The sequence below is a fragment of the Crocodylus porosus genome, unplaced genomic scaffold, assembly GCF_001723895.1.
Source record: "Crocodylus porosus isolate Cpor-Errol unplaced genomic scaffold, CroPor_comp1, whole genome shotgun sequence".
Taxonomy (NCBI): domain Eukaryota; kingdom Metazoa; phylum Chordata; order Crocodylia; family Crocodylidae; genus Crocodylus; species Crocodylus porosus.
This window is the reverse complement of record NW_017728947.1, coordinates 110,064,968-110,083,795: the sequence shown is the minus strand read 5'-3', so window position 1 is coordinate 110,083,795 and position 18,828 is coordinate 110,064,968. Positions and strand designations below refer to the sequence as shown.

Below are 18,828 nucleotides of genomic sequence, written 5' to 3'. Positions count from 1 at the left end.
GTGGGCTTTTTTTTTCTGGTCTTCAAATCTCCTTGGGTTGGTTATGTAAGAAATCACTTCTCCCATTGTCTGTACAAGCAAACACCCATCGCTGTCCTATTCTTTTCTTCTGTGGATATTGAACAGCTGACTCTGGGAATTCGTAGGAACTCGTGCACAGCTAACAAATGGACTGTTCCCTTTTATTAAAGAGAAAGTGAGGTGGCATTAAGATCCGATAGTCACAACCTAGACTTCGAAAATGACACCTCCAGTCTCCTTTTAAAGCTTCCTTTGCTTTTAGGGGATTTATTTCTCTGCTTTCCAATGCATTTTTTATATTCTTTCTCCACAACCATGAGGGAAGGAGACCGTAAAATGAAAGCTGAGTCTGTCGTAATCACTGATTCCAGGAGCTGAGGCTTCAAGGAGAACACGGTAGTCACAGAGCAGGTGTGACCCTTTGTCAAGGGGCATGATGAAATCCCCAAAATGCAAACAAGGTACAGAAGAGCCAGTTACACCCTGCCCTTACAAGGCTTTACATACCAGTGTAAAACTAAACCTTGTTGCACTGAAACCCTGGGCTGCGCAGAACTCGCAGGGTTTTGAAAGCAATGTGAACTCACACAGTGTCCATTTCTAGCGCAGGTTTTTCCTGTTTTAAATTTTGGAATCAGAATAGCAAAGTGGACACACACACTTCACAAATCCCACCCCCAACTGTTCTTAAGAGCCATGTCAGAAAAGCCCATATTCCATAATCAACCAAACTCGTGGATCCTGGTTGTGCAGGTGCAAGGGGCAGAAGAACCACACTCTGCCCTGGACCTTTTTAGGTTTGGTCACAATGAGTGCATGTTTGCCTCCCTTGCTCACTACATGCACGCAGGGTAACAGTGCTGAGCTGGGAGACGGGGGCTGGCAATCTGCGGCCAGAATGGACTCGCAGCAGGGTGGGTTAGTTGACTGTACATTTCCCTGCCTGGGGCAGCTAACCGGGCTTGCCTACCGATGGCATGGGGCTCCTACTTCCGAGCTGCAATGCAGCTCTTTGGTATCCCTCAGGCATTTTGGAGCCTTTCTCTGAGCTTTAGAGGGCTTCCAAAGGTTGAATTCTCCCTCCAGCACCTACTGAAGCGTGGGGAGTCTTCACCAGAACCCCATAAAACAGCCCTAGCATGTCCCACTGCAGTTGCCATTGGCATCTTCCTACTGAGGCCAGCTCTTAACTTGTGACCTAGAAAACCATGACACTTCATCATCAGATATATATTTCCCTAATATGCAGAAAGACAGCTTGAGTAGATGCTAGAGTGCTTTTTCTTTTTTCTCATGCTTGTTAGCTCAGATCTCAGCCAGAGGCAAAATACTCTTGCAAAATCCCCAAATGTACACGTCCCTAGTAATAATCCCAAGTAATATCAAACAAGGAATTATTTCAAATAAGAATGAGACGTCTGGTCTGGTCTGATGTACTTCAGTAAAAGAGAGACTGTGAAAGGTGCAATAGCTCCTTGAGGAATTCAAGTTTTGTCTTGCGGCAGGAGTATCTGAAGGAACTCTGAAAGCCACGAGTATCGAGAGCACTCGCATTGGTAGGGCCAGAGAGTATTAGTGCCACAAAATACTTCTCACAATGAACCTACCAGACATCTGCATCCTGCCCTTCTGTCTCAACATGCCTTGCAACAAACTGGGGGGTGGGGTTTTTTGCTCTCTCTTCTCACCAACATGGCCACTGTTTCTTGATCCCTGGCTGGCTGGCTGCAGCTGGTTTTTTGGTGACTACTTGTGAATAGATGCAATCTGGATTTTAACATTGTTCTGTGAATTCCTGTTAACACACAGCAGTGATTTGGGAGCTTAAACTGCAATTCTGGTCGGTGATGCTAAAAAATGGTGCTTTATTCAACTCCTGACTCAGACACACAAGTGACTTTGCTTCGCTTCCTGACCCAGAACTGCTTGTTCCCTTAACATGTGCAAGTGGCCAGTACTGTGAAAACAGCACAGCTTTGGAAGAATAAACCAGACTCTAGTGACAACACAACAGAGCATGGCCAGTGATTAGATTACCCGGAGCTCTTGGCCAATGTACGTATTGGACAGTGCTGTTGAAACAGACCCCACCCATGTGCTCCCGCTTCTTCAGTGCCTAAGGCAACAAAAGGCCGAAGGCTTCGCTCTGAGCACGTTTAAGGCCGAGGGAGGAGGCGCACGCTCCCTGCATAGTAAACTGACAGTTACACAGTAAAGGGGGAGTCCCCATCCCACAGACTTACTATACAAAATAGTAAAGCTACCCTATAAAAACTTGTGTAGTAACTTTTACCATGTGGGACAGTTCCTACCTGGGCTGCTTTGTGGGTTCACTCCCCTACCCCATTTCAGTGGCCGTTGCTGGGTGCAAACCAGCTCTTTCACCCCTTAGTGGCATAGTGCTATAACAGCACCTGCTAGAAGTTGACTTGGGAGAAGTAGCTATGTGCATGCTCCTTGCAACAGAAGAGCACATCCAGCACTTTCCCAACAGAGGTAACCTCTGGGGTAAGCTATTTTGTACCAGCAATGTCACTTCTGCTCCATGAGGGCCTGTGAGTAGTGCTGTAAGGCCAGAAAGTGACCATGGGTTTTTTTGCCCTTTGGCAGGCATGGAGGGGTCTATTTTCTCGGTGTTCCCTAGCATGGCTGACGTGATGGTAATTTATTGTGGTGATCAAACCAGACTATAGCAGGGGTAGGCAACCTGCAGCATGCATGCCAGAGTGTGGTGCGCACAGGCGTTTTGCCTGGTGAAGGAGCTGGGGCTGCATGGCCACAACAAGGATCGGACCCCTGGCGTCTCCCCTGCCACCCGCCCCAGCATACCAACCTCTTGCATGTTGAGGATGTGGGTGTTTTTGGCACTCTGCCCAAAAACATCGCCCCCTGCTCAGTAGCTCTTAATGCATGGATCTTGCAGATCTCCGTTAGACAAGCTGCCTTTTGGCTTCAGCTCTGATTTGATTTTGAAGCAAGCATAAGAATAAATGCGGGTTTCCCCCACCTACCAGGCTGCTAGTAATCTTTGTGACATGGTTTTTTGTCTAAACCCACTTCATCCATTGTGCAATACCATGAACACTCACAGTGCGCTCTTAATCCCTAGGCGTAATTTGGCTAAGATGCTGTGAAGGTTGAGTAAATCGGTATCTTTAAAAAATAAAAAGCTTTGCAAGCAGCTCTTAGTTCTGTTAAAATAAAGAAATGCAGGATCCTTGGAAATGAACAATTAAGCCACTAACATGGCCTTAACATTACCTTGAAATCATGTGGGGCCAAACTTTTTGGAAGGTGCAGCACGAGACCCTCTCCTCAGTGCTACTCTGATCCTCTTTCCCCACCTGATATGCTCTTCCTTCTGCTCCCTGCCCTATTTGCTGCGATACTCTCTGCTCCCTCCATGATCTGCTACACGCCACACACAACATGCATGCCGTTGGCAACCCCTGCCTTAGTGTGCTGCCAGACTCCAGGGTTTCTTCTTTCCTGGTTCTAAAATCTGCTCCTCAAATAACCCATTGCAAGGCTTCAGGATGGGGGTCCCTTATTTTATAAAGGGGGGGGTGTTTAGAGAAAAGACTTTAACAAGTTCAGCCTTGAGTTAGAAAGAAAACTGAACTGAAACCTTTTCACATCCTGTGAAGGTAGAGGCTGGTTTGAGGGGGAGGGGGTTGAAATCTCATACTTTCCTAGTCTACACTTGGATGAGTGCAAGACCCTTCAATGCCCTTGTATGTTTTTTAATAATCCTGAATTTAGAAGCACACGCATGCCTCCCAACACGCACCATGCCTAAACAGCCAGCAGCTGGTGCTCAGGGCAGATCCTTGAACCTGGGCTTCCTGCACCTTAGGCAGGCATGCCTTTTTGCAAGGGTCTCTGACATTTTTGAGCAGAAATTTTATCCTGGATCTGGGGATCATGTCCTGTGAAAAGAGTTCCATGCTGCGTTCCCAGGGGAAGCTTCACTTGTGACAAATCAGCATTTTTTCCAACAGAGCTTACTAGGAAATCCTCTCTGTCCAGTTGTGGATATCCTCTGTCCTGCCCTTGCCCTTTTTCACATTTATAAAATGAACCAACTTTCGGTTTGGAGGAGGTCCTATACTAGTATAGTTGTAAAGCTCTGTATATAGCAGGCTTGCCAGGGTGGTGACAAAGCCTCAGTTCTTAGCTCTTGAATAGCTGTGGCTTCTGAGACTACGAAGTATGTGCAATAGTCCTTTATTTACTGATACTTGTTCAGTTGGCAGCATGCAGCATTTCAGTCAAGAATTGGGAATAATGGATTTGAGTGTGTGATTCTATAATTCATATAATTATGAATTACCGGCTACCAATTCATATAATTACTAGCACATGGAGTCTCGTGGGGTGGGGAGAAGAGGAGCATGACCTTCAGTGCTCTGGTTAATGGGGAGTCTGTGCACCTGGTACATAGACCTGCCGTGAAGACGGAGCAATGAAGTCTTCACACACTCCTTATATGATCAGCAACTTCTAAAGCCTCTGTTGACTTTAGTAGACAAAAGCAAGTTACCTGAGCTTCCCCTGAGCTGGAAATTGTGAACCTTTCATTTCTGGAGCAGACACCCCTCTGCCATGGGAGTTGGGGAACCCTACAAGCCCCTCCCTAGAGCCTGGAAGGCCATTCCAGTATTTCTGGGCCTCCTGAGCTGTCCTGAAGTCCAAACGCTGAGGTTTTTGTGGGTCTTCTGTGCTTCCAGAACCTACGGGTCCTGCGGTCCCCGGCCATGCTGCGGCATTCCTCAGAGCTGAGACAGTCTCATGAAACATGTGGCATTTGATCTGTTGGTATCTTCAGGCATTGCAGTATTCATCTGAGCTCTGTTCATGTGCCCAAGAGATGGTTTAGGTTGCTGGTGGCCTAACAAAAATGGGGGGCAGAATGAGGGACCCAGGCATGGGAGCCGAGGGGGTGGGTGATGCACAGATCCCCAGGCAGAAGGGGTGATGGACCTTTCAGGGACTCCCCAGAATGGATGGGGGTGGCTCACAGAGCGAGCAGGAATCCTGGGGGCCCTGATATGTGCTATGAGCTTGGCCTATGGTGTCTGTGAAGGCTGCAGCCCTCTGGTGAAATAGCTCTGTAGCTTTAAAGAAAGCAACACTGCCCAAACCAGTTTCCAGATGCTCCTTTACAGCCCGGACCCTGGGGTCTGGCCAGCCTTAGCTGTCGTTTGGCCTAGATGCTAAGGGCTGGGCTCACAAAGGAGGCTGGGGCTCAACTGTTCAGCTCACCATCCTGCTTTTGAGGGGCCTGGTAGCACCCGCAGCCCTGAGTTAAATCCCCAGGACCCCTGTGCAATGCATGGGGCAGGGTAGGTGCCTAGGAAAAGCGCACACAGAAGCCAGCACCGAGCAGACAGCTGCATCAGTTAGCTAACAGGAATTTTCAGGGAAAAAAAAACCCTGGGACTCACCGCTCCTGCAGCGGGCTCAGGGCTTCAGGGGGCTTGTGGAAGAGCCACGGGGCAGTGGGGATTGCCCCCCACCAGGCAGGAACAGCGAGTCTGTGGGTTTTCTCAGGTTTTTTTTCCTTAGAGGGTTGGAGCTGGGGCGGGCGAGGCAGCCATGGGGGCAGGGCTGGGAGGGCAGGGGCAGGGGCAGGGGGCTCATGCAAAGTCCCCCATGGAGCATGGGGGCAGCAGGGATCACCCTGCTTTTCCAGCAGCACCCAGTGAATCGGGGCTTTTTTTTTCCCCAAATACCAGGGGCTGGGGCAGGTGGGCAGCCATTGCGGGGCTGGGAGAGCAGGGGGGATGGGCCTGGCTGATTTGCAGATTCAGTAGCAGTTGAATCTCCGAATCAGATTTGGCCAGATCAGTTCAGGACAATGATTCAAGTCAGCGAATTGAATCGCTGTCCCCCGAATTGGCCGTATCTGAAGTGAATGCTAGCCGCTTCGCACAGGCCTACGGAGAAGCGCCTTCATGGAACGTCCCAGCGTTCAAATCCGTCCTGGGAGACTTGCACTCCCCCTGTCATACAAGCTGGCTACCCCCTACTTCAAAGCCTCATACCTGCTCTTGCTACTTTGTCACGCGGAGAAGGAGCTGAGGAAGGGGGTAGGTGTTTTAATGCAATGGCCTGCTTCTTCCCATGCTATTGCAGTCCTTTTTCTCTTGACATGATTCACTAAGCTGTGAGCACCAGTGGACTCCAGATGGGAGTTACAGATACTCAGTGCCACTCAAATTCGCACCCCTGGGGCGCTTAGTCCATGGGAGATGGGCAGACAAAGGGCCCTGGGTGCAGGGAAGGGCATTGTGCAGCTGACAGTGGAAGGGGAAAAAGCATCCATGATTTCAGCTAATCTCATCCTAGCTAAACACATTTGGACCCAGAAAAGCCTTTAGGTCAGTTGCTAAACATGAAAGATGAAGGAAAGTTGTGGTAATTGCATTTAATGTAGTAGCTGGAGCTTGCACAGCACATGCCTAGAGCTCCAGGCTTCGTTAGTGATGCCTCTTGGGTTTAATCAGTTCACTCTAGGGAGCTGCGTAAGTGTTATCTTCACTCTGTAGCTGGGGTAGACAAGACGCAGAGAAGTAACAAGGTTTTCGCTTCCTTTCTTCTAGGGTTTCTTTAACTCTCTTCGGCCAGAGCTTGGGGAGTACCCAGGAATTGTCATTACCAACATCTGCCCGGGCCCTGTCCAGTCAAAGATCATAGATAACGTCTTTACTGAAGAGCTCTCAAAGGTAAGGCGCAGACGTGGCTCCCCTGAGACTGGGCTACAGGAAATGCTGAGCTTTAGGCCCAGGGAATCCTGAATCGATGCTTCTGGTTCAGACCCTGCCAGCCCCTCTGTGCCAGCAAACTTGAAACTGCTGGCTGCAAAATCTGTCTGATTTAGCACAGCCAGCTAGAGGGTGAACTGAGACTAGCTGCCTAACTTCTTAGGAGCCCCTGCCCTTCCTGAGCTCAGTACTTGAAAGCTCTGTGCCTTGCCTTCCCCTGCATCTGGAAGCGTGTTGAAGTGCCTCAGCTGCGTTGGCTGGTGTGCACTGCTCTGCATGGGGCTGCTTGGGATCTGGCACCATGAACCTTTTGGACAGGGTGGGATATATGTGCTGTCAAACCTCTCCACACCATTCGCTTGGTATGGCAGAAGGACCCGTTCTTCTGCCCATCTGCTCTTTGCAGCTATGGGGAAAGGGCATGGAGTTCTCCCCCACAGTTTTGCAATGCTGAATACGTAGACAACTGTTTGTTCCTCTCACGGATGTTCCCTGTGCAGTTGACTGTGGTGCAATTGTTGGCGTCGCTGCTAGATTCAACAGGGCCAAGATGGGCATCTCATTTCCTGTTGGAGGCCAAAGGGGAGGGAGAAAGTCTCCTTCCACTTTAAAAGTGCTCATAGTAAAAACTAGCAAAAACCAGCAGCGGGGTTTGAACATGTTGTCAGTGTGTCCGCTGACTACCCCCACCTAGGCTGAGTCCATGCTGGGCAGATTCTCTCCTCTTCGTATTTTCATAAGAAATAAAACAGCCTTGTTTTTAAAGCTCTTGGCATAATTGAAACCCTATAAAGAGCAAAACTCTACTGACTGGTATTTTCACTTCACTTGAAAACCTGGCTCCTTGATGGCAAAAGGTCTTGCTGCTGGGGATGGGATCTGCCCAGGAGAAGCAGCCTGCCCCATGATGCTTTTCACTCGAGGCTTTGAAGAGCACAGTTTCAGGAGCTTGCACTTAAGCAAAACCTGGTGTTGGGTATCCTGCCTCAGGCACACTTAGCTTTGGGGTTAGCAGACTTAAATGAATCCACTCCGGATCTGGAAGAGGGTGTTGGGTTTATAGCAGATTACAAACCGTGGTTAAGCAGGTCAGATTTGGGACTCGACAAGTTAGGCAGTGCTTTTGTTCTGAAGTTGAGGAGTTTCTCTTTGGAAGGCAAATGAAATCGTTCTGATGAAACGCACTCAAACCTGTCCATCCCAGCCATGAAAAACAGCATCTACAGCAGCTTACTAGTTGTACCCATGCCACAGTGAGGGGAGGCTAGGGGGCAGGGGGAGCAGCAGTGGCAGTAAGGACACAGCTGGAAGCTGTCAAGCGCTCACGCAGTTTGCCTTGGCATGGGTGTGTAGTTCAGCTCTGTGGACTGGATATAGCGGTGCTGTTGGCTGGATCTGGCCCACAGGGTGTATATATTGCTGACCTGTGCTCAAGTCTACTGTGCTAGAGCTACGTTGGGTGCAGTGGTCACAGAGATAAAGTAGCCTTTAGGGAGCAGCTCCAGTCACGGCAGGCTTCTGAGGAAAAATATAACTTCTTACAACAGACACCTGGCATTTCGGCTGGAGCTGCCCCAGGACTAGGGCCCAGGTTACATGGCAAACATCATTTGACCAAAATTCCAGAAAGCCAGTACACAAAAACTAAAACAAAGGATTGTCCTCTGCACACTCTACTTTCCAGGAGATGCGCTAGGGCTCACGTGCACGACACTTTAAAGCAGACTAAATGCTTTTTCAGTTTTAATGGTGCCAGTGTTTGCACGCCTTAGTGGCATATCACGCATTAATTCCAGCCGCTGTAGGAAATTCCGCGGCGTAACGCGCCTGAAATAATTTGGGGTGCAGCAAACTAAAGCTCCTCCAAGGAGTTTTAGTTTACTGCCCCTACAGTTGCGGAGCGAAGCACTGGGCTCTGTGTATTGCTATCTTATTACACTCAGAAAAAGATGCAATAAACTGTGATCCATGCAGATGAACAAGGTAGAACAGCTACTTTGGGATGTGAGACGAACAAGGGAGCAAGGAAATACTGTCCAATCTGTGTTCTTACTGGGTTGCTTTCATGCACATTGGAAACTCGCCAGCAGCATTTTTTTCCAGGCAAAAATTCATCCCGACTCCTCACCTCCTTTGTTTCTTCCTAGTCCCTAGAAAAGCCAGGTGATCAATCCCACAAGATGCCAACTGACCGCTGCGTTCGGCTCATCTTGGTCAGCATTGTCAACGACCTGAAAGAAGCCTGGATCAGCGACAACCCATACCTGGCAGTCTGCTACCTCTGGCAATATGCACCCACCTGGGCATGGTGGCTGTTGGGCAAGATGGGCAAGAAAAGAATACAGAACTTCAAGAGTGGAGTGGTAAGCCAGCCCGGCCAGCCTTCTTTGGCACACACTTGCTGCACATGAACGCTAGCCGTAGTTTCTGTGCCTAACAACTCTCACAAGGGCTCCTGGAACAACTTCAGGAGCTAATTGAGCAATACTACCCATACTTCTCAGGTCCTCTATATACTTCCATCCTACCCCCCAGGGGATGCAGTGCATGCAGCAAAGCCTTTTGTTTTACTAACATTGCTTGGCAAGTGTTGTGCTTCTCTCAGATTTAACTTATAGTGACCCTGTCCTAGGTATAGGAACCTGTTAAGAGAACAGGAGTTAGGCACTCCAGTCACAAGGGAAAGTTTGAGGCAGTCTTTGCAACCTTCATACCACCCTTCCTGCCCATGTGCACAGGAATGGTCTGATCACAGGCCGTTTCAAGTGAAACACGAGTCTTTTGGGCAAAAGTTTTCCAAAGTGCAGAAAAAAATCAGGAAGTGGAGAATATCTAAATGGAAGTGCTATGTTCTCATTGCAGGATGCTGATGTCTCTTATTATCAAAAGAAGGCAGCTTGAAGAAGGACCTGCTCAATGTCTACTTGGAGCTGGGGCTGAGGGCATCTTTTCTGTTGTAACACTTCAAGTGGCGGCCTTGCTTTTTTAATCCATAGCACTTTTGTCATCATGTACCTTGACAAAAGTAATAAATACAACTCTAAGCACATGTACTTAAAGAAAAACATATTTCTAAACACTTCTATACAGTCCTTCCATGGGCTTACCACAGCAATAACGGATCAGGAGGCGTTATCTCCCTGCTGTCTTGAATTTCCTGTTTTGATCGGGGTGACCAAGATATGGCCCCCATGGACCAAATGCAGCCCCTAGAGCTATGTCATCAGCCTGTGGGGCTCCCCATGACTCTGGAAATTTGGCAGTGGGGGACCCATGGCATTAATTACCAGAGCAGGGCCACAGACCAACCTAGCACACAAGATTCAGCCCACAGACCAGCATGGTATTATATGGCATCTACCATACTACAAGAGCTAGCTAGCTACCTCAGTCTGGGGACCACAGACTTAGCATCCTGTGCGTAAAGTTTCAAGTCCACAGTGATGTACGATGGCATCACATGGGCTGATCTGCTCAGGAGAGAAGGGAAATGTCCGTGCTGGTTGTGGGCATTGTTCTTCTTTCTGGGCTACTTTCACCTCTGCAAGTGTCACTGAAGCTGCTGTGGAGAGGCTGGTCTTTGTGGGTGCATTTTAAGTCCACAAGGGGATGGGTGTGTCACAAGATGGCATTGTGGTATCTAACTTCTAGGGCACTGCTCCCACAGCAGAGCCCACAGCCCTGCTTAAGCCCTGTCTTGGGCAGCAGGAGATGGGCCTGCTGCCATTCTCCTCTTAGTAAACAGATCCTGGACTAGTGCTCCCATTACTGAGCTGGGACATCTGGGTTCATTTCCCTTTGTGCAAACTCCAACCCATGTTTCCCAGCTTCCAGGCCCTTTCACTAACCCCTAGCTTGCAACCAAAGCTGGAGGAAGATGTGTGACTTAAACTCCACTGGCTGAAGCTGTTTTCCTTCACAAGATGCAAGGGAAATGTTATTATAAACACCTGGAGCGCTGGGGCAGTGATCTCCCATCTCTAGTAGGAGCACAACAGCTACACTCCTGTAACATAAAAGAGCTTAACTTTGATTTCAGGGGAATTAGACACTGGAGGTATCTGCACTGCAAAAATTTCCCCTGAAATCAGAGATGAATGTCCATGCAAGTCTACAGGGTGAGCGCCAGAAGCATCCAATATAGAAGTAGTTGGGCTGTGTGCCTGGAAAAGCGGTCTCAGGGCACCTATGCAGAACCAGGGTTAAAGCCAAAGCGTCCCAGTTAGCAATCTATCACTTACAAGGCCCTCCTCCCTCCTTAGTGGTATGACACTGCTAAGAAGGGGAACATCACCTGCCAAAGTAGTGACTGAATCACAGTCCTAAGCACTAGAGCTTTGCAAAATTTGCCTGCTGTTTCACTTTGAAGCTGTTTCAATGCATTTCAAGCTCGAAACAGTGAAATTGAAAGGAAACGGAAGTCTTCAAAACAAAAGGGCACTGAAAACGTTTCAAAAGTTTAAAGACCAGCCCCAGCACCAATCCTACCTGCCCTGGATAGAGCAGCAGCTGCTGCCGTTGGTGGCAGTGCCAGCGGTGGAGGTGGGGAGTGGCTAGACGCTAAGCTGGCGGCGGTGCAGTCACCACAGCTACTCTGCCCAGCTCTAGGGGGCCCCACAAAGCATAGGCCCCAGGGCAGTTGCCCCAGTTTGCTGCCCTCCCCCCCAGCCTCCTGTGATCCGGCTCGCAGATCGTGGGTCCTGCACTCCCTGGAGCAGTCCGGCACAGCCCCCACAGCGGTGCGGGCAGGCCCCGAGCTGCCTGCCAAATGCCAGGAGGCTGCTGCTGCTGGCTGAGGCCAGCAGCAGCACCAGTCTTCCTGGCGCTGGGTGCAGGCTGTGCCCATTGCTGTCCCAGGGGACAGGAGCAGTCTCCTGTGATCCAGCAGGCAGATCAGGACCACCCCCCTTCCCTCTGCACACTCCGGGAGGAGTCAGTAGAGCCCTGCAGCCCTCCTGGGAGTGAGGGGGATCCTCGATCTGCCTGCCAGATCACAGGAGGCTGCTCCTGCCACCTGCGAGAGCTAGGTGCAGCCCACGCCCAGCACCAGGAAGATTGAGGCTGCCACCCATCCCAGATGGCAGAAGCAGCCTCCTGTGATCCAGCAGGCAGATTGAGGACCCGCACTTGCAGGAGGGCTGCAGGGTTCTGCCGGACTCCTCCCAGGAGTGCGGGCAGGCCCCCAATCTGCCAGCCAAATCACCAGAGGCTAGTGCTGCCAGCTGGGACAGCCCACGCCAGGAAGATTGGTGCTGCTGCTAGCCCCAGCTGGCAGCATCGGTCTCCTGTGATCCGGCAGGCAGATTGGGGGCTTGCCCATACTGCTGGGAGGGCTGCGCTGGACTTCTCCCGGGGGTGACGGCCCCTGATCCGCCTGTTGGATCACAGGAGGTTGGTGCTGCCAGCTAGGGCCAGCGGCAGCACCAATCTTCCTGGCGTGGGCTGTCCCAGCTGGCAGCACCAGCCTCTGGTGATTTGGCTGGGTCCGGAATAGCATACGGGTGAAACGTCAAAACTGTTTTGCTGTTTCGGTGCTTTTGAAATGAAACAGCATTCTACTGAAACATCAAAATGGAAGCTGAAGCAGAACAGTGCTGTTTCGTGCTACCTATTGAGCACTTGCCGCCTACCACTACAAATTACTGTGCAGGAAAATAACCAACATGGAGTGTTTCTGTGGTTGATGCTGTTCTCAAAGAATGGATGGTTTAACTCGGTTCACTGATGTAAAACTCCATATTCCAGAGCCTTCCAATGCCACAACACTTACCGGTATATAATATTAACGTACCATCTTCAAAGGAAAGGTGTTGAAGCTCTGATCCAGTGCTTCTAGACTCCAGGCACCCTTTGGAAAGTGCCAGCCTTTAGTTTTCAGTTTTGTGCATGTAGAAAAAACACTAGAGCAATTCTTCTGTCACAAAGAATTCATAAAGACCACAGCTGGTCTAGTGGGACTCCTACCTGAAATCTCTGGGTTTATGCTGTACCCGTGTTTGCACACCTTAGTGTTAACACTGCACAGCACCCTGCAGCCCCCTTGCAAAAACCAATACACCCCGAGGTACTGTGGCAGCCTAACTGAGAATCACTGTTTGAAATGGGTAATACAACAAAGTAATCATCATAACCGTTTTCATAATATCAGTCACTTTTCCAGCCTCTTAACTTTTCTGCTTTTTTCACCTCAGACAATTTGCCTGTTGTTATATTAGCATGAAGTCTGTAATGCTATTACAATTTGTGCAAAAACTGCTGGAGATGAACTGGACACTGGCTTGTAAAGCTGGTGCCTACTTGCACCAATGCTCGCAGTGCAGTCTGTTAAACATGTAGTAATAGGCTGTGGTCAACCCACATAATTGAATACAATTAGCTGTATGCTGCACATATGCAGATGATTTTCACATAATACTAGTGGCTTCCATTTTCTGGAGCACTTGCTGGTGGCTGGTGAGAACTGGCAGGTTGTGAGCTAGCTTTCCAATTTGTTTCCAGATGTCTACAAATGTTTTTCATAAAAAAAAAAAAAAAGTATCAAGCTATAAATTCACTTATGGCAAAGGAGAAACTAGCTCAGCAGCTTTATAAGTAGGACCTCTCTTAGAAGACAGTCCTTGCAGAAACTTGTGTTGTTTCCTTTAGTGAGAAAAGGGAACTAAGCACAGAGAGGAGCAGATTAAAAAGAGACCAAGGGGCAGAGAGAAAAGGGCAAACATTTCAGGGTACAAAACAAGGAGGAACAGAGAGGCAAAATTAGTAAGTTATTCCGTAAGAGGACAAAGCACATTTCATCAGGTCATAAGAAACCCATGTTCCTAAATCCTTCTAGACCACATAGATAGCTGCTACCCCTTCCCCAACAATATGCAAGCATAAGTGGGGTGGAGGCAGTCCAAGCAACACTGAAACTCAGTTTGCCCCATGGGAAGAATGAAAATCACTGTTTTGTCCCCAAAATGCTGGCAGGAGAAGAACTGAACACATCCAACCTTTTTTAAACAACTTTTTTCCTGGGGTTGAAGACAATTTCCATTACCTAGCTAGAAAGCTTCTGGTGATCATTTCTATGTCCCGAACATCTCATTCTATAATCCACCTGCCATCCCAGAGGTGAGCAAGACATTGGCTTCACCCATTTTAAGTAACTCAAAATTTCTCTCTTAAAAAAGTTACTTTTCTGAAAGTTGAATAAGAAATCAGAGTCTGAAGCAGATTTAATGTTCCATGTGTAGGGCTGACTGTGAATGTTAGAAGATCACATCATGGGTTTACAACAGGAACCTCCTTAATACTTCCAAGATCTCTTATAAATATTTGTACCCTTTAAACTCTGTTTAACAAGCACATGGGTTGCATAATCTGCTAATATAACTACATGATTGCCTAAAGGGATTAACTGAAAGGTATGCCTCTTCTCCTTGCATCAGCAAATTCAGCAGCAGGCTGGCCTCTGTTCAGTCTTTGCTGATACGAGAAAAGACTTAAAGGTCAGTGATGCACACCGAATGATCAGTGTTGTGTAATATTAAGACTGAAGACACTGAAGTACAAATAATTTCCACATGAAACTGATCTGATTTAAATTCACTTTAGAGAAAAAAGGCAATTACTTACATCTTGGTGAATAATAGCTAACAGCTCCACCATAATTGCTTAAGTTGGGGGGGTGTGGGGGCAGGGGGTGACTTACCAAGTAACTACTGGCAAATGGCAGCAGTGGTATTTCAGTTTTATCTAATACAGACCACTATATGAATAATTTGAACAAGTCACTTGAGACATGTTAAGTGGCCCAAAAGTGTTTTCAAAGATACTAGTACTACTATGAAGGAACTGACTGCCAAATCTATACCAGGAAGGGCCTAGGAATAGTTAAATGAAAGCAGTAACTCTGGAATAAAAAGTAGAGAAAGTTCTTCTAAAAAGGTTTCAAGCTTCCCCTGTTGTTGTCGTCAAGGAATAATGCAAGATAAAAACACATTTTATAAAAAGTACAATTTTCACAAATGCTACCCTGAGAAAACTAATCCTCTTGGAGCCAACACTGGGTTTCCTTTTTACTTATGTGGTCTTCCCATCAGCAGAATCACATAGACCAGAGATAGGCAACCTTTTCTGCCTGCTGGCCAGGATGATCACCCAAGGTCAGAGGCAGGTGGGCTGGCGTTTATCCCTGTGGTAGCATGGGGTGCATGCTGCCACTGGTGCTCCACCCTGCGGCAGCATGGGGAGCACGCTCACTGCCAAAACCTCACGTTTCTGAGCCGGGTCCGATCCAGCCTGCAGGCCATACTGCTGCCAACCCCTAACACACGAGAGTCTTTCAGAAACTAACAGCAAAATGGCTGCCCATGTGGCATGCCTTGTAGCAAAGCGGGAACTACGCAGCAGCAGGGAACACTGACGGTGGCATTGTTGAATGCACCCATGGTTTATGACTGTAGAGAAGTGATGCGGCTCAGAAAATGATCGCCGCACAAAAACGGGGTTTTATTGCAGTATTGCTGTTACTTTCTGAAACACCCCTCGTAGATTGTTTTTAGTAAAATGGCAAGATTCAGGTTGCTAATTTACAAAACCTTTCTTGCCCACATAAGTGTACATTTCTGTAAAAATACTTCTTCCAGACTTCCCTTATTATATAGCAGCTGGTAGCACACTACAATTAAGGATGTTATTTACAGCCATATATTTTAAACAAGTGCTAAAATTAAACTCAATTGTATATATAAAATGATCAGAATAAAAAAATACATATAAATAGTTGTATGTACACTTTGGTGATCAACTCTGTGGTTTGCTGTACTATAATGAGCTGTAACCTGCCTACTCATGCAAGTCACCTGTCAGACTAGTAAAAAAGAAAAGGAAAAAAAAAAAAATCAGAATGTACCATAAGGAGTTAATGGCCAGAATTATGTCTCTTCTGTGAATTGGAAATCAGGGCATCTTGAAGCAGTGGCTTCTTGTCCTGACAGCAACAAAGGAGGTGGTATTTTGAAAAACAGGTTGCCTGCTGTAGAATTTGCCTCTGGCTAGCACGGTTTCTGTGCAAATCAGTCCTTATTGGTTCAGCACAGCCATCCAGTACCACTTCGAGAGCAGGATCTTCATACTTCTAGTGTAAAATGCAGCATTGCTTTTTGCTTCCCCACATGCAGCACAAAGTCTAAAACAAAGGCACATGCAGAGGTTCTGATGAATAGACGGGATAGCCAAGGGGTGGGTCGGCCGCCTGCACAGTCAGGTTCCTCAGGAGGACCGGGTGCGCTTGTATGCTGTAGCGTTCTTCATCATCGTTGGTAGCGTACAGCAGCTCCCAGGAAAGGTTTGCCCATTGACCTCGGACAGCATCACCATTTAACTTTCCCACCTGCACTAGCAGCTCCTGAAGGGTGAGCACTCTCCCAGTGTAAACTCCCTTAAAAAAGTAAAACCATACTTAGGAATGCTTGGCACATGTTCTAGTCAGTGTTAACACAGAAATTTCTGGTATGAAGTGAAAAACAGAACTTGCATGCTAAGCACTGAGCCGTAACACTGACTCCTTGGAAATTTTCAGTGACAACACAGGAAACAGAGGAGACTGTATAAAAGTAGCAAGGGTCAGGTTTTCAATTTGGCAATGCTTTGATCCCAAAATGTCACATATACTAAACAGTGGGAACGGATCACTGGAAAATAAAAGGGGTATAGGACTCTAGACTACACTGCTGCATATTATCTGCACAGAGGAAGGCTTATTATTAACAAGACTCAAGTCCTAGCTGCTCTGTCCTTGTACAGAGGAATATCACAGCAGAGTCAGCAAATACTGCTGCATCTGCTGAACAGCTGCCTGGCAATTTCAAAGAATAAGCACACACGAGTCAGTCGAGCACTAACTAATTCTTTGAGTGCAAAGCTCTCGTATCTTGTAAGGCAGGCAGACTAAGAAATAAGCAGAGGAAAAAATACTTTAATCCTGCTCATCAGCAAAATTTTCCTCTTACCATGTTAGGATCATGCCCCAAGGAAAAGAGATATGGCTTTTCTTTTAAAATTGCTTGTTGCCACTCAATATCAGATACCAAACCAATGTACCAGTCATTTTCATATTCTTCTAGATAGTTAACCAGCTCTTTGAAGCTCTCTACTGGACCCAAGCTTGCTTGGTCAACCATGAGTTTAAATGTATATCTGAAAGACACACAAACACACATACACTGCAGAACATGATTTAAAATACAAAGCCACTCAAGCCATTTAAAAGGGTGTTACATTGTTTCAATTACATCAAACATATGAACTAGATATTGATAATGGGAGCTAAAATATTTAATTTCAATATCAGTACAGATTTGTATATACTATTTGGACACTAAATAAGGTCGCTCTTTCACTTAATAAAGCTGATTCAAAATTGTACATTACAAAGATGCAAGTATACTCTTAAGCACAAATGCTCATTTTTGCAGGTGTGCTTGTGTTATACTCCGAGTTAGTTCTTACCTGAATGCTTTCAGTGCAAGCTGGAACAGCTCTGGTTTTCCAGTCAGCCAATCCAAGCCAACAGACCAAGGAATACCCCCAGTGTAGGCTCTAAATACATGACTAGGAGCAGGAACTGTACTGTCTAGTCCAAACAAACCAAAACAACATGACAATACACCATGGATATACAAGTCTTTCAAAGTTTTGTCTTTAGCAAGGTCTTCAAGTAAACTGGCAGGCTTTTCTTCCAAATGAAAAAAATCCAGTTGACTCAAAATGAAATGGTACCACTCTTCTGGAAACCTCTGCCTCATCTCATTGAGTTTGGAAGCAGGGATGGGTGCTGTTCTCCATTCTTCAGGTATGCTTAGCAGCTCCGAATAGGAGCAGCTAAATTCAAGTGACGGTAGTCTTAACACTTCCTGCTTTTTTCCTTTATCTAGAGCAGGAAGTCCAAGTACAATGGGTCTGTATAGTTTATCTTCAAGTGGTGTCTTTTGTAGAGCACCATCTCTGCTTTGCATTTCTACAGTTGATCCTGGAATAGACAAATGCATTCTTGGTGCAGTTGCTGCTGGTCCCATTTCTTTTCTCTCTCTCATTCTCCCAGTGGGCTCAAGATCAAAAAGATCACTATCATCAGTCCAGTCCTCAATTGTCTCTACACTAAAGCTATCTTCATCCCTTACAGACCTGGGTCTTTCCACTGTATTGTTAAATGCTTGTTTGTTTATTGGAAATGATTCATCTGTGTCCTTGTCTGCTTTGTCCAGCTTCTCACATGTTTTCGATTTATTATAGAAATACTGGACAAGCACCCACACGAGCACTTTAACAAAATCATCTTTCAGCTGCTTTAAGTTTTCATGAGAATCAATTATTCCAGACAAGACATTTTTGGCATCAGAATACAGCCTCACAGGCAGAACTGTGCAAGGGGTTAAAATGTTTCCAAAATGATGATTGAGAGAGAGAGTCTTTGCATGCTCCTCATGCTCAAAGGCCATTGCAAAAATGTCATCAACTCTGTGAGCTTCTGCAGTGTGACAGGAGGTTTCTTGCAACTCTAGCCCCTACAGCACAAGTGGAAACAATTCAGCTTTACTCTGCATATGAACAAGCCTTTAAAAACTAACAGGCCTTTTTTTCTTGCAACAACTATTTCCAGCAAATGAAACTATGCCCAGTATTTCCAATATTTCTGGAACTAACAGAGCAATCACTTACAATTTTAATAGCACTCAGGATCTTATTTGATGGACTGACTAACAGTACTTCATGCAATACTACCACTTCTGAACTTGCTTTAGAGCCATTTGGTTCCATCTGCCACAATCTTCAGTCCTCACAGATACCCACTTTAAGTTTTAAAGTCTTATACCACAAGCCAATTCAAAATATATAGCACTTCTGTGCTTGTAGAAACTGGATGCGTCTACACAAAACGCTTAATGCGTAGTAGACCGACTGACTGCATTACAGCATCACAGCAAAGACCATGCTATTAAGCTAATGTGCAGTAGTATTAGTCTACTGAGTATTAACCGTTCAAAACAAAGCATGC

The 18,828-nt window shown here is 46.9% G+C and overlaps 2 protein-coding genes across 4 annotated transcripts in view; one reads left to right on the top strand and one right to left on the bottom strand.

Annotated features, from left to right (window-relative positions):
- The window catches only part of DHRS7 (dehydrogenase/reductase 7), a 36,267-nt gene extending 26,399 nt beyond the window's left edge, over positions 1 to 9,868 (top strand). The window contains exons 5-7 of the mRNA XM_019550923.1: positions 6,627 to 6,749; positions 8,936 to 9,151; positions 9,651 to 9,868. Of these exons, the coding sequence (XP_019406468.1) occupies positions 6,627 to 6,749; positions 8,936 to 9,151; positions 9,651 to 9,689 (378 nt within the window). The 3' untranslated portion in view covers positions 9,690 to 9,868. The remainder of the gene's footprint in view (positions 1 to 6,626; positions 6,750 to 8,935; positions 9,152 to 9,650) is intronic.
- Positions 1 to 18,828, bottom strand: part of PCNX4 (pecanex homolog 4 (Drosophila)) — a 35,208-nt gene that overhangs the window by 1,214 nt on the left and 15,166 nt on the right. For 2 of the 3 annotated variants that reach the window (XM_019550921.1, XM_019550922.1), the window contains exons 9-11: positions 17,283 to 18,337; positions 16,784 to 16,970; positions 15,460 to 16,212 (exon numbers count right to left, since the gene is read on the bottom strand). In XM_019550921.1, the coding sequence (XP_019406466.1) occupies positions 15,961 to 16,212; positions 16,784 to 16,970; positions 17,283 to 18,337 (1,494 nt within the window). In that variant the 3' untranslated portion in view covers positions 15,460 to 15,960. Of the gene's footprint in view, positions 1 to 15,459; positions 16,213 to 16,783; positions 16,971 to 17,282; positions 18,338 to 18,828 lie in introns of those variants that run through there. The other variant, XM_019550920.1, reaches the window with a different exon arrangement.